At 39.8% G+C, this 15954-nt stretch overlaps 1 protein-coding gene across 4 annotated transcripts; it reads left to right on the forward strand.

Annotated features, from left to right (window-relative positions):
- Window positions 1–261: 261 nt before the first annotated feature.
- LOC122452576 (cytochrome c oxidase assembly protein COX20, mitochondrial) lies at window positions 262–7832 on the forward strand. Of its 4 annotated transcripts, XM_043486336.1 has the most exons (5): window positions 450–555; window positions 675–949; window positions 6282–6396; window positions 6511–6574; window positions 6960–7832. In XM_043486336.1, exons 2-5 carry the CDS (start codon window positions 908–910, stop codon window positions 7099–7101), a joined length of 363 nt encoding a protein of 120 aa, XP_043342271.1. In that variant the 5' UTR covers window positions 450–555; window positions 675–907; the 3' UTR covers window positions 7102–7832. The 4 variants fall into 4 exon arrangements, with proteins under 4 accessions (XP_043342269.1, XP_043342271.1, XP_043342272.1 ...); XM_043486337.1 differs by lacking the exon at window positions 450–555 and having other exon boundaries at window positions 598–949; XM_043486335.1 differs by lacking the exons at window positions 450–555; window positions 675–949 and adding an exon at window positions 4801–4903.
- The last annotated feature ends 8122 nt before the right edge of the window (window positions 7833–15954 follow it).

Below are 15954 nucleotides of genomic sequence, written 5' to 3' on the forward strand. Positions count from 1 at the left end.
TCAGACGACTGCTGCCGCTAAAATGCAGATTTCACGTTTAGTCGCAGTCGTAGGGAGTGGTACAAAACACTACCTAACATTCAAAAATGCGTGTCGCAGGCCTTTTCCCACTTCACCCCGCCCGCCTTCCCCTTCCTGCACGCCGGGCACAAACGTCTTGACGCATCCTCACTGACGAGGTGCTCCCTCCATTTTGTCCCCAGTCTCCTTCAAGCGAAAGGAGCGGCGCTATTTTAAAGCAACTCCCTGATGAAACCAAAACGAGAGAGGAGGCGATGTGGGCGCGAGACCACACTTTGCTGGAGGCCAAGGCTGGGTGGAGCTGCCAGGGGCGCCCAGGGCTCGTCCCGGGGCGGGAGGACAAAGGACATCAAGGGGACGCGGGCCGCACGCCAGGACGGGCCGACTTCCGGGCCGTGGGCTGGGGGGGTGGGGGTTCCCGTTCGCAGGACAAAGCGGCGGCGGCGCGCACGGCTCCTCCGCGCGGCCCCGCCCGCCCCCGCCGCACGCGCCCGGCGTCCAAGCACGCGAGCGAGAGCACGCGCGCGGACGACGGTTAGAAATGGCGGTTGGAGACGGAGGAGGGGCGGGGGCGGGAAAAGGCGCAGCCTCCAGTGCCAAGATCGCGGGTGCATGGTTGCTCCCCTAGCCCTCCTTCTCCTTCTCTTCTCCAGGCCTTCGACCTGGGGAAAGCCCCGGTGGAGAAGACGTGATCAGTTCAATTGAACAAAGGAAATGGCGGCCGCACCCTAAGCTACCGGCACAGCCGGTGTTGCCGCCTAGAAGACTGGGAAACGTTCCCTAAAATGGCGGACAGCGAGGACGCAGGCGCGGGGCGGGGCGGGGTGGGGCGTCCGCCCACGGCGGCCGTCGGCGGCGGGGCGGGGCAGCGGCGCTGACAGTCCCCATGGCGGCTGCGCCGGAGCCCGGGGAACCCGGGAAAGGGAAGGTAATTCGGGGAAGACGGAGAGGGGCGGCGGGGTGCGCGGGCGGGCGTGGCGGCGAGTAGGGTACTGGCGGGCGGCGGGTAAGGACACGGTCTGTGAAGCTGGGAGACCCTGGATAGGAGCACGTGTCATTAGCTTCTCTGCAATCGTACAGCCCCCCATTTCGCGACATTTTTATCGTGACACGACTCAAGTGACCCAAACTAGGAGGATGAGGGGACCGATACCGATAACTTACTGCAGGCCCCAAGACTGGTCCCTGTGGAGAGAAAATTTTGCTGAGAGGCGCCTCATATTGTAATTGGCTAATAAAGAGTGAATTTAAAGTTCCCTGAGGACAGGTGCTAAGGCTGTATATATCACATTTAACATGGAGGAATGGGCAAATGCTGAGAAATGAAAACTTTGCTATATTCGAGTGAATGTATATCCAGAGCTGGAGGATCAGATGAAAGGATTTGAGATTTTTTCCGTTAACCAGTTTTCAGTCAACCACGTGGAGTTTGCATCATTATATGCAACCAACAGCTTCGCTGGCTGGCATTCGTGTCTTGCTTTGCCTTCTCAGCCCATCATCCACAGTTGTCTTTGTGGGCTACCCCGTAAAATGGATCATTTTACATCTGCTTAAAACTCAGCCGTAGCAGCCCATTGCTTTCAGGATAAATCCGAATTTCTCGACCTGTGATGTAACGGAGTGGGTTGCCATGCCCTCCTCCCAGGGATGGAACCCGAGTCTCAGGTCGCCTGCATCGGCAGGCGGGTTCTTTATCACCAGTGCCACCTGGGAAGCGTATAAAGCTCCTCACCTAACTCTTACCTGTTCAGTCTCTGTGATTCTTCTCATGCTTTCCTCTCCAAGTGTATTAAAGCTCAACAGGGCTATCTCTGGCCTCCCATGAACGGCTTCCTGACCCCAAAGGAGCTGAGGTGCTTCTGTCCTCATCTCCCTGACACCTTGTACATAGCTGTTACCATTACAGCATTATACTGGAAGTTAATTTATTTCTTCTCGTCCTTAAGAGCAGGAATCCAATTTTTATATCCTCAATGCATATTAAGTTCTCATAAAAAATACACAGGAAGAAAAAATTTCATCCATCGTAAACCAGAGATTAACGTTGGATCAGTTAAGAGTCACAAATATTTATGAAAGACCCACTCTGCCACACTGCACCAAATCTGTAGATCTAGATCTGCTCAGCTTGAAAATTTTGATTGCTTCTTTAGTGTTCTTGCTGCTCTGGGGAATTTTCCATCTAAATTTGCCCTAGATGGGACACTTCCCTCCAGCTTCCAGTGCCAGGGGTGGGGTGGAGGTGCAGGTTCATTCCTGATTGGGGAACTAAGATCCCACATGTGACGTGGCTCAACCAAAAAATAAAATTTTAAAAATAAATTTGGCCTAGATCATCAATGGTTATGAACGTTGGATAAGTTGCTACCATATTTATTATCAAAGCTTGCCAGTTGTCTTGGTGCCTTTTCTGTTTTTCGTGTCTCACAGGCCGATTGGAATATGCTTTAGTAGAACAAAAGGTACCCTTGTTTGACACTTGAGTATTTCAAGAGGCATCTAACTTAAAACAGAATTCTAGACGGCTTTGTGAAGACACTGGGATCTTCAGTGGGCCTTTTTATCGCTTGTGTATGTGATTGTTCACCTTTGATAGGAGGTAACTGCTGTCATTTTAGGGTCATGATGGTGGTTTAACCCATTGAAAATCAAGAAAAGTCAATGAAAGAAAATGTTTAATTTTATTTGAAGTGAAACAAAGAACATGTTTCAAAGTCAAATGATTACCTGTGCCCCATGTGCAGAGATGTAAAGTATGATGGATTTAGCAAAATGGCTTTTAGACATAAGTGGCACCCTTTCAGTGGAGGGTAGGGGATAGATGTCTTGCTGAATTGGGTTAAAAGCAGGGTAGGTTTCTAAGTGGAGAGGAGCACACATTGGTAACTGAGTTTTGCAGTAAAGAGCAGAAAAATGGGATGGTGGCTTGGGTGAACAGGGTGCTGAGAGGGTAATTTGTGTATTTCTCGATTGGAGATTATTAAATAGAGGAAAAACAAATAATGCAAATAAAGTAAGGGATAACCATTAGAAGCAAAGTCCGTAAGAGTAATCAGCTGCACAGTGAGGACTAGTTTTAAATAGTAGGGCCAGCTCCTCCTTGGAAATAAAAGGCAAATGAGCACTGATGGAGCAGATACATTTAACAGTGGAAAATGAAGCAGCTTTAATTTGACTTATTCTCTATAAATCATTAAATTGGCATTCTCGTTTAGAAATTTCTTTTTGAGCTTTCCTAATTCCATCAAGGTGTGCTGGTAAAGCTGCCCTTTTAAATCTAAGCTTAAAATACTAGTTTACCCTAAAATATAATCTATGTTTCAAGTCTTTAATTTGTTAATATCAGGTGAACCTTAAGTTTGCAGACTACTTAGGGAATAAAAGAGGAATGCTAAATGCCTTGAACATTACAAGTAGAACTACTTCACAAGGACTTCAGGCGTAGGATTCTTTCCATTTCTGAGACTTAGTTCAGATACTATCAATATATTGTATAAACTCAAGACTTTTATTACAGTATTCTGTATTTGCTTTTAAGCCATCACTAGTCTTTCAGATTTATCAGGAGGCTGTGACAATTCTCTTACTAGGAAAGGGAAAAAAATCTTAGTATATCCTTACCCAATTTTGAGTCAGGGTGGCATTAGTGGTAAAGAACCCACCTGCAGGTAGACCTAAGAGAAAATTCCCTGGAGGAGAGGAGAGGACGGCACCCCACCCAATTCCGGTATTCTTGCCTGGAGAATCCCATGGAGAAGTCTGGCAGGCTGGTCCATAGGATCCCAGAGTTGGGACACGACTGAAGTGATTTAAGCACACACACATATCTACAGTTATGTACTTAGCTGTTACTCCTTATATGTGAACCCTGAAAGGGTTAAATGCTTCAATGGAAATGACAGGCTTTCAGGGTCAGACTGACTTCCACTCTGCCACCACTTATGAAGCTTCTACTTAAACCCTGAGCCAGTTTCAGAAATGTCATAAAGGCTAAGAATTAAAAACAAGGAATATAAAGAGCTTGGTACCTATAACCCCTTAGCACCTCTAAATTGTAAGACTGTTTAAGTAGACCAGCACTGGCTTCTCAACCTCGGTGCTACTGACATCGACCAAGGCAGTTTTTGTTGGAGGTGATACATGTTTAGCAGGACCATCCTTGGCATCTAAAACCACATATTGGTTTTAGAAGTAACATTTAACAAAGATGTTTATCTTTCAAAGCAAGCTGGATTATTCTACCATTTGCAGTTTCAAAAACTTGAAACTCCAAAGCAGTGTTTTCTCCCAATCTGGTGGTTTGGGGTGGGGGGTGTGGGTTTGGTCAGTTTCCTAAACATAAATGCCCATGGCCTAGTCAGTCAGAATCTGAGGGTGGGACTCAAAAATCTCTAAAAAACCTCAGGAAATCACCTAGTCGATTTAAACAGCACCCTTTCAGATGCCCCCAGCAAGCTTACACACCTGGCGGAGAACTGCACTTGACCATTTTATCCAAGTGCTCCCCCTCCAAAAGCCTGCACATTCTGCTGTACCCTGGGGTTACACCAGGACTCCATTAGGGAAGAGAATCCAAATGAGAAGGTTCAGATGCCTTCAAAGAGCTTGTGCTGTCTTGGTTGGGATATGCAGTGTCTGGCATGCTATGGCTAACACTTAATGGTTCCTTTCATTCTCTGCTTAAATGGGAAAGCCATCTAACATTCTCCCCTGTGATAGAAGCTGCTGGTCTCGCATCTAAGACCTGACATTAACCACCACCACCCCCAATCTCAGTCCTTTTAGCACCCTCTCCCCACCCAGGGCAATGGCCTACCTGCAGAACAGTTCACACCCTCCCCTCTGGGGCCATAAATGCTACTGGGCTCTTGACCTGAAGGTAAGGAACAATTTTTTTTTTTTTGCTAAATTAAATGAAAGGCCTAGAAGTTAAATCCCAACCTCTTGTATATGAAGCTTTGTACTGAAGAGCCTGCCACTGGAGTCCGCCAACTTTAAGAGGCACCTGCTACATTCAAACGTGTTGGGGGGGAGGAGGGCGCAGGCCCGGGGTGGGGGGGGGGGGAAGGACGACAGGCAGAGACAAAAGAAAAACACAGTGATCTGAGAGTATATAACTTTTGCTTTATTAGGAACCAAGTCACATTGTCTTTTCTGCAGAAGCTTCAGCCAAAGCAAACAGTCAAGAATACCTTTATGTTTCAACCTTGAATCTAACTTGCCCTTCACTGTCCTTTCCCTATTTCTTCCAATCCAGTCTTTTACCCTTATAGTATATTACCATCTAGGTATCATCTTATTCCTAAGAATGGGCAAGTGACTTCCTTTTTGAAAGTTACATTACTGAATTTTTTTTTTCCCAAATGAATAGGAGTGCTTCAGCAAAACATTAAGTGTGACTTTAAAAAATGTCTGCCCCCCCAACCCCAAAGTACAGTGAGAGTGACGAGACATGAGATTGAAAATGTCACACTTAAAGTGGCAGTATTTTTCAAAGAGGGAGAACAAATCCATAAATCCAATGCAGACTGTATAAAGAATTTAAAAACCATTTTAGCACTTGAAAGAACTTTAATTAACACCTAGCCAAACCCCTTCATTACAGACTGCAGGCCAAATAAGAAAATATATCCTACAGGTTACAGAAGTTAGTGGCAGAGTTGAGACTAAAATCCAACCCTCTTAGATTTCCACTTTTCATCACATCTAGATGTGGTTACTATGTACTTCAACAAAGAAATGAAGTGCAACTTCATATCACAGGCAAGGAAACAGACAAGGGACTTGTCAAGATATTTATCATAAACAAAACTGATGTGCTGTTACTGGTTAACACAGATAAAATCTGCAGTCATCCTTAAAGGAATTTAAAACAGCAGTATACTAAATATTATAAGTAACATGGTTAAAACAATTTCACTTTCCCATCTGTTTCTCAAATTGTAATTATGCTGCTTTTACCTTCAGTGATAGCCAAATCCCCAAGAGATGCCATAGAGATACTTAAAGAGCTCATGAAATAATGTATGCCCCTATCTCCAAACCAGCTGATTAACAAATTATGGCATAACCATGATACCATAATCTATTTAGGTTTAATTTACTCTACTACTTAGTACTTTCTGGTCAAATTCTCAAGGTTTCCATTTTAGATTCATTCATATTAGATACCAAAGCAGGATGGTTTGTTTTCAATCTTTGCCAAACCATCCTGAGGTAAAATATTCTTTTACTCAAAATTTTTTTATTTTTCCTAGCCCTTTAAACTCCTAGGAATTTTAGATGTTGAAAACATTCCCTGTGCACGGGATTCGATATTATATGGTTCATTAGGATCTGTTGTGGCTGGCCTTGGACATTTTTTGTTAACTAGTGAGTATATCTGTTTTTCTTCATGTATAAAAAACATTTCTCTATGTGTTTACAGTTTTGTTCTAGATGAAGTATCACAATCCTGATTATAGTGTTTATGATTCCTTTCGACAGGCAGAATTAGAAGATCATGTGACGTTGGAGTAGGAGGATTTATCGTGGTGACTTTAGGATGCTGGTATGAGTGTTAAGTATTCAAGATTTTAATAAGGTTAATCTAATTCCAAAGCACATGCTATGCTCAGCAATCCCCCACTGGGAGATTCCCACCCTTACTTAAGATTATCTTACAAAATGATATTGCTGGACTGCCTTTAAATATGTATATATACCCGTGTGTTTTGTGTCATTTGTCAAATCAACAGATGAACGCGACATCAGACACTGCATTAATGCCATGTCAGGGTTTACACTTCATTTAGGAAGGCCTCAACCTTTTATCCTAATGCTCACTTCATCCCTGCCTATGGCACCACTGACAGTCATCTGTAAGCTTTTAAAAACTTCAAATTAGTTCCCATAGGTATGTCATATTGGTAATTTATTCACATTCTCCTTACTAGGTTCCACTGTAGGTATAATTATGCTAAGCTAAGAATCCAGGAAAGACTTGCCAGAGAAGGAATTAAAAACAAGATTTTATACGAAAGTACCCACCTTGATCCTGCAAGAAAACAAACCAATGGCGGCGGCAGCAGCAACTGAGCAGTCTTGAGCATAGAAAACCCAGATACAATTCACTTCATTGTGAACAAAGCTGAGATGAACTACAGAAACATTTTATGTACCATAAGACAGATCTCAATCAAGTAAATAAAGTATGTGTAAGCTGTAGTCTTTTTTACATGTCTGAGTATTTACAAACTTATTCGGGCCCTGTATCTGCTGTCAATACAGCATGATGGACTCACTCCAAATAATCCTTGTGTTTAACTTGCTTAGAAAAGTGTTTCCTTATAGTAAGCAGTGAGTACACCTGATGTCTCAAGAAATAAAATCTCAGTTGGATGTTAAAACTTGCCTTAAAAACAAAAGTCACAACTCTATTACTGTACCCTGTTAAAAATGAAGGGATACTTTCTGGTCTCTGAAGTCAGTGATGTTCTATCAGACTTAAAACTAATGGATCATTGCTTTCCAATTGTTACTTTTAAAATGTACCCACTGCTTGACTGTATTCTCCCATTTTAACAGGTGAGTTCTCTCTCAGAAAGGAAACGTGATTTTTAGCTGCTCTAAATAGGTCTTGGAAGTATGCAGGGTTTTTATTTTTAAGTAGAATTTAAACTTGCACATGGCATGCATAAAAATATCTTCTGAAACTTGTGTGGTGCAAAGGAAAAAGAATTGCAAAATTACACACATGTTGTTCCATTATGTAAAGACATTCATAATAATAAATTGGCTGCCATTAAAAAAAAGCACCCAACACCCAACTAAACCCAGAACATTCACTCATTCATTCATCCATTTTTGGTTTTAGTAAATATCAATATGAAAATACTTAAAACACAAGCTTAGAGGCCTTTCTGGTTAAGGAATGAACACTGGTGGATAAAATCACAGCATTATTACTAGGACTATTGATTATCACGGTTAACTAAAATAGAGGAAGGAAGAGATGTCTTGAAACTTATGTTGTTCTTATTTTGTGCCTCTTTTCAGGATAGGCAGGGCTTGCTCCAGTTCACTTCATGAGAAAGGTACCATTTTCCCTCCTGTGCCCACCTTCTTACAGCTTAGGGTACACAAGTGTTTATGGTTTATCAAATGCCGTCTGTATCATGAGTGACACTGTCAAGCATGTACACAAAAGCTGGGATCCCCAATCCCAGGATTGATACTGGCTCATGGCCTGTTAGGAACTGGGCCGCACAGCAGGAAGGGAACAGTTGACTTCCACGAAACCAGTCCCTGGTGCCAAAAAAGTTGGGGACCACTGTTCTGATCTTCATTGACCTTAATTATCTGGCCACCACCACAGGGAGAACCTTTGACACTGACTGGAGAACTAAGTTTCGCAAGATCATCTGCCTCCTGTTACTGGCATAAATCAAATCTCAGTGCAGTCTACATTATGCAAATTGACCAGAAATAACTATGTGAACAATTCCATAATGTGACAGTCATTTGTTCTAAAGGGCGGGGTAGGTGGGAAACCAATGAGAACTGATCAAATTTTAATAACATGTAACATAGAAAATCAAGCCAATGGATTAAGTAACTCAGTCCCTTCCAGCTCTAGCACACTATTATTAAATCTTACCAAGTTAAGAGAAAAATCTCTCTGCTGGCAAGAATTTCCAAGGCCTTCACCAGTAACAAGGTTAGTTCATTTTCACAGAAGACTACACAAACTGGAGACCTGGATAAAAACATAAGTTTAAATACTTATTTGGATTACTTTTCAAATGTCATTCCATAAATTTACAGTATTAGCACATTTTCTTCTTGAACTACTAGAATGATACAAAATGAATTATTGGACCACTCAACATGCTCTAGGCCCGTATCACACATTGCTACCAGATACTTTCAATAGGGCCTCCAAGTTGATCTTGACACTTCCACTTCTGGTTCCTCCAGTCCAATCTCCCACTCTGCCATCCAACTTCAAGCTAGTAAATTCTGCCAATCCTATCAGCAGTGTACGTCTGGCTCACCATGAACTGAACTCACCTCTGCTCACCTCTTCGTTTCACTTAAGAGTGCCCTCCTATTTCCTTTAACATTCTGTTGCTCACCAACTTCTAGAATTAGGTTCACCATCATCTCATTTAGACTCATATTAGTTGATTTCATCTATTATCCCAACAGTGGTAGACTTTCATTGGTCACTGACTATAGCTAAGAACCCTGTCAATTTTTATCTTTACATTCCCAATAAAATGTCTGGCAGAAAGCAGTTAACAAGTCAGTTAAATTATTAAACATTCACTAATCCCCCTCCATCCAGCAGCTTACATGCTTTTCACTCTTAAGCTGAAAGAGGAACCTACCTTCCAGGCCCACATGAAGGCTTCAGCTGCACTGCTTCATTATTCCATTAAATCCGATTTTTCACACTACGGTGTGATATAGCAGTAGGTACCAGCTAAATAGCTGATTAAAATAGAATTGTTGTCATTAGTAGGTTTAAAACTTCTTGTGGCTTATCTATCATACCTACTATCTTTAAGTGCTTTATTATGCAGTCCCCCTCTTCCCCCACCCCTCCTTTGACTTGTTTTACCTTTCAATAAAAGAACCTCAGGGTTTTTTAAATTAACTAGCTTTTCTCTGGACTTGTGATTTACATTGACCAAGTTTGCCAACAAATTGACTATCCCTAATACCATCATTTGCAAGCATCTCTTCAGTCTACGTACCTCTACTCCATCGCTGGTTTCCCTTCGCTTCGCTTTTATAATGCGAGGAGGTCTATATAATAAATTCAGGATTCCTGTTTATGCACACTTTTCAGCAAAATGCTAGGTATCAAATAAGGTTTGAATCCTTCTATTCCTAGGTAAAAATCTGGTGGATGGGGATTAAGGGACCCCTTAAGTCATGTAAGGTACATGACTTTGGGAAAGCAGAATACCTTAATGAGGAAAGTAGAAAAAGTACAATGATTGTTTTAATTATAGTTTTTAATGGTCCTCTAGAATAAAATATCTTTTGGAAGCATCTTAAAAATATGGTCCATTGGTCATCAAATCAGGTCAGTTTATCTTCTACCACCCAAATACTGGTATCTTACACAGGATATTTTTGTGTGTGTGCATTAAGTTCAATATGTAAATTTTCTCTGAAAAGAGACGCTTTAGGGACAAATTATCTTACACAGTATTTTTCAAAGTAATACCTTTCAAAGTTTATAATGTAGGCGCTACTGATCAGTGTTGCAAACATATGAGTCTTTTCGACTACTGCATTCGCCTTTTATTTTCTAGAAATTATAGACTTCACAAGTATTTTTATTTTGAGAAAACTACCACTGACTGTATTACAAATAAATAATGAAGTCAAAGTCAAATAATTTCTGTTGTTCACTAATATTCACATGTACTTAATGGGCAGTTATCTGTTCCACCTTTTTTCTAAGAATAACTTCCAGAGTTCTGTAAGTTAGAAAACACCTATTTTATGGCCTACCCTTAGGAGATTCAAATCAGCACAAACTGGTTTCTTACAGGGTAAATTTTCATTAAAATGTCTTTCCTCCTTAAGCCCCAAGGACAAGTCATGTGACATGAAACAATGTTTTACAATCTAAATTCTAAGGCTGCTTTATAAACATTTTCCTAGTTTTTGTTTTTTTTTCCTCCAATAGAAAGAAAGGTTGTGAATTTTACCTTTTACTCTTATAAGCTGTCTGCTCTTCAAAAGCCATTAAGAGATTGTTTTGACAGAATAAAACTGTTTCACTGAGGAAATTCTGAGGAATTTCACTGAGGAATTTCACTGAGGAAACCTTTTTATTTCCCGTCAGTATAGTACTCAAGTCCTCTCTCATTTCACCAAAATACATTATTCTGAAGTATGTAGTGAGGAAAATTTCTTCTAAATTTCATACATGCTTCTGAACTAACATAATCAAAGTCCTTGTCTCAGATTTCAACTCCTGATTTAATGGACTTTTGATATAAATGTACATTACTTCACTATCCAAAAGATGGTTTTCCAAGTTTTTATAGGCTGCTTATTTGTGCATTTACCATAGATGCAGGATTTGGGGAACCCAAGGACATAGCCATTCTAGATCTCTTTGCATTAGAATATTTTAAGTATTTAAACTACAAGTAGGGTGTTGAAACATACAAAACATTAAAAGGAATCTGAACCATTAGAATGAGATAATCTTAAAAGGACTTGGCTCTATTTGCATGTAGCGCCTCTAATCTATGCAAGAGGACCACCAACTAACAACATTCTACTCAATACGCTTCACATTTCAGGTATACAAAGGAGCTATTAGAACTTTTTTTTCCTTCTAATTATAAAACAGATCTATCCACCTAGTTACTAATTTCTCCCTTTCCCCTGTCTTTTTATTTTAAAAAGAGTTCTAATTAAGGTGAGACCCTGGAAGCCCAATATAACAAGTGTTAACGTACAAGCAGCAATTAATTTGGAATACCTATTGGAATCACTGGAACACATTTACTTGGGCCCTTTTACTCTTCCACACAGCACATTCACATGGACAGACTAAGGAAAAGGAGATGAAACTTAAATCAGCACATTATCTTTTATTTTTCAAAAAAAAACAAAAAAAACAAAAACAGTACGCTGGAACCTTTTGTTGTACTTGACCGTGGCTCTCCCATCTCCCTTAACTACAACTAAAAGGGCACCTTAATAGCAGCTACGGTAAAAGATTATCCTGTCATTCAAGTAAGCTTCAACTGCTCTCATTCTAGGTATGCCTGAATACTTCTGAAGATTTCATGCTGTGCAAGCTGTCTACAGTGCCTATCTCAAAGTTCTTGATTGCTTTTATTTTCAAAAGATTTTTCAGCTGATGTTAATTTGTGGCAATGGTTCTCAAGTGCTTGGCAAATGTAAAATATTTTACTAGCCAAAACTAATTTTACTTCGCATAAGATCATGTAATGGGAGTCTTAAGAGGACTGGCAGGAAGAACATGCAACAAGCAGTTTGGTGTTTACAGGTTCCAAACTCGGTGCTAGCTTTGCAAGCCTGTTGTCCCTACAGAACGTCCGCTTGTGCGAATACCCAAGATGAACTGAACATCGCAGTAGTTAACTGCTGTGCCACTGGTGTAGCACTGATTTTAACTGAAATACTTAAGGAACTGAACCTTTCCATAAGACATTTCTCCATTTGCCTGGACTGTTACTACGCCACCACTTTCAACTGTTTCTCATACCAACAAATCCAGTTTTATTTAAAAGCAAAACCCCTGTTCCTTGTCAAGATGTAAGTTTATGTTGATTCCTGGCATAAAGAGAAAAAAGTTACAATATTCCTAAAGTAATTAGAATTTACTTAAATACATGATTAAGTTCTTGTCCCAATAACTCATCTAACCAAAGATTACAGATGTCCTGGTCTAACAGTTACCTGCAACATTTACACTCATATTGGATCCACAATCACAAGGGAAATTACCAACTGTCTACATGTCAAACAGTACTTACTTATTCAGCTTCTCACTTGGACAGCACATTCTCAACCTGATCACACAATGTATAGGTGTTACCTTTTTTGAGTACTCTGTTAACCTTTTGAGTAGTATCACTACCTATTTTCAGTCTGCTATTCCTCATGGACTAAACTCCTTGGGCAAACAACACTAACCTATCACCTGACTCTTTGATCGGCTAGAATGTTAAAGTATATATATGTGTGTGTGTGTGTGTGTATGTATTACTCTTAGTGTTATCTTTGCCAGCCATAACCCTACCTAAAGCTATTTTCTGAGCTCCAGCTATCTCCATGTTTGAAAGTCACTACTGTGACCACCAAATAAAATGCTATACCTTATTAGCAGAATTTAAAAATTACGTTATTAGCTGTTCACATGTATAAGTTTACAATTTAAAATTAATGTTAAGGTCATGGTTTTTAATTTTTTCTATTGCAACACACTCGAGGACACATACCACTTCTATCAGTCCAGTAGGTCATTTCCAAATTAATTCTTAAGGATTTATTTTTATTATCAAGGTTAATAAAGACTAGTTTGGTAAACAATGTATTTTTACTGTCTTGTAATCATGTACGTGTAGTACGATTAATAGTACTAAGTTAAAAACTGGGCATTAGAACACCCCAAGTAAAACTCTAGGCACTGAACTGGCCACAACTATCACCTGCATGTTTGAGTACAGGAGCTGGGGACTGATGGCCAAAGTCACATTTCAAAGTCATCCAAGGAAAATGCTCTCCACTATCACAAAAATATTGCACTCAACTATTTCTAGTTAAGTTTAAGGCAACTGATTTTAAGAGACTGAAGTTTACGTGAGTAATAAATCCCAATCTTTTAAGAGATCTGAAGCAGCTGCTAAGCTTCTTAAAGCACTAATGGTCCTTTAAAATTCATGTGTAAGCAAGAGTTCCAATACATAAACTAGACATTGCAACTTACTGCCAGGTCATTATCATACATCCGTATACTTTCATTAAGTATTACTAAAATGTTAAAACCTAAACCCATTTTTGAGCTCCAGAGCCCCAGAAATATGAACAAGTTTAGATTCAAACATCTTAAGAATTTTAGAAAAATGGCTTTAGAAGAATAAGGTTCCTTCCAAAATGAGTCTTCTGGGGGGTTGAAAAGTAGGTAACTTTTCTGTCCTACAGGCTCCACTTTTTTTAAAGAGACAGTTTAAGTTCTATGTGAATTATGAGAACTAAAATGTTTTTTGTGTCTAATACCAAAAACTTCAACTTAGACTACCAAGATACAAGTTTATACCTTCCTTAATTTCTCCTTAATATATTTATCCTGGTTTTGGCTTTCAAAACACATCAAAAACACACTTCCAGATCTACAATCAGTTCTTCCTATGTAAAAGGTGTCTGCACCACTGCCTTAAATACTATCAAAATATTTTGTTTGTGCAATGGAACCTGTTATAAAAACAATCTTAGGATAAAAAGCCTGTTCATATATGATGTTCATAGGAAATCATGTCAATTCAACTCCCACACCTGAGGCATATACAGCATACAATCTTTCTATGAATGTAAATTCCCCAAGAGTTGAAAAATACTGAGTCATCTTTCCTTGAAAAAAATTGTTTTTAAGAAGCTTTAATACCTGTTGCTAGCGTTTAAAACTAGTTTCATATTTATTTTCCGACAGGCTCCTAAGGCAAACAAGAGCTTCTTTTCTACATTTAACGTAGCTTGTCACTTCAATGTCAAACTGGTTGGACTCAGCCTTCATCCTAAGATCTCACCTTGCTGTCTGTGTATTAGGGCCACAAGTCAGTCTCAGACTCCTCAGTCAGAGCTGGAGCTCTCCACCCAAGGCCAGGTATGAGCATCAAGATGTAAATGACCAACAGAGATAACTTTTTGCAGTTTCAGTTTTAACTTTTATCATTTCTTTATGCTGTTTTTGTACCAAGTAACCAATCTAATCCAATTCTTGCCTCAGGATGGGAGGTATAATCAACTATATGCAAAAGCTTCTAGTGAAAGCATCTCTTAAACAGTCTCATAGATGAGTTTTCTAAGGTGTAGCTGGGACATCGGTGTTCAGATGTTTATCCAGTTTTGCTTGCCATAGAGGGGATGTAGGCAAGGGGAGAGGTGAACAGTAAACCAAGTTTTTTGTTTATAGATCTTGTTCTGCCAAACTTGGCATCAACTTTTTCTCTTGCTTGCTATATGGTGCACTCCCTCTTAATTTCTTATATATTCTCTAGGTTTGTTTCATTTCATACAAATGCAGACATTAACAGTAACAATAATTCTGACCTTGAAACTGCTTCTTAAAACCTAACATTTTCTATCAACATTTTTTATCTCTCTTCCCCAAATTCTCTGTGCTACACAGGCAACAAGCCTACAGAATTGTCCCCTGGCCATCACTCTCCCATTGCAATGATTAAGAGTAGCAAAATACACAATTTTGAGCTAGAAAGTACATCCAAGGTTTTTCAATAGTATTTAAAACATTTAGGACACCTAAATACTGATTAGCAACAAAGCTTACTTTTTTCCCCCTGGACAAGGCTATGCAATCCTAGTAATACTGATGCATCCTGAAAAGTAGGCTCATGCAGATAGTTGCAATTGCTAAAAAGACAAAAACCCTTGAGACACTATCTTATACTGGTAAGTATTCCTATGCTAAGTGTGTTATAACCAAAACACTCTCAACAGAAGCTACACCATCATCTGAAACTCAACTCCAGCTCATCTTTCAGCAAGAAAAATTTCTAGTTAAAAATCTGACTTAAAATGGCTAAAACAAAAATCTAGGCAGGCAGAAAATTAAACCAACCTGTACTTACCAGAGGAAACCTGTAACACCAACGAAACACTAAGCTCATGTCAAGTTTTAGTTCTACAGTTTGACTCCTGATTCCTCACCGTAAGTGAGGGTCCTTTACAAGATTAAGTGTTCTGTGCAAACCCAATAAAATTACAATTAGGGGATCTAATGTTATCACATAACTACAGTTAAGTTAGCAGTGTTGTGTAGTATTGACTGGCTTGCATGATGGCTTCTAAAAGCATCTGTTCCCAGAGTTTCATGTATTATATAGATGTATATATAATTATCAGTTGAGGACAGCCATTAGCATTTTGTAAAGATGGTAAACTGAGTGTTAACTTCTCCCAGCCAGTACCTTTTCCCCTCATTAAATGTTTAAAGTCATCTGGGGGGAGGGGAAGGGAAGAGTTCAACTTCGTAATTTTAAGTCAATTGTCAATATACATTTAAGTTTTTAAAACCTAAATGTTCCAAGTGCAGAGTAAAGAATAAGCTGTCCAGAAAGCACACACTTAAATTTTCTCCTCTTGGGAGTTTCATAAAGGGATTTTGAACCTTGATGGCGAGAATCCCAAAACAAGAGTAAAATGAATTCT

The sequence above is a fragment of the Cervus canadensis genome, chromosome 13, assembly GCF_019320065.1.
Source record: "Cervus canadensis isolate Bull #8, Minnesota chromosome 13, ASM1932006v1, whole genome shotgun sequence".
NCBI classification, from domain to species: domain Eukaryota; kingdom Metazoa; phylum Chordata; class Mammalia; order Artiodactyla; family Cervidae; genus Cervus; species Cervus canadensis.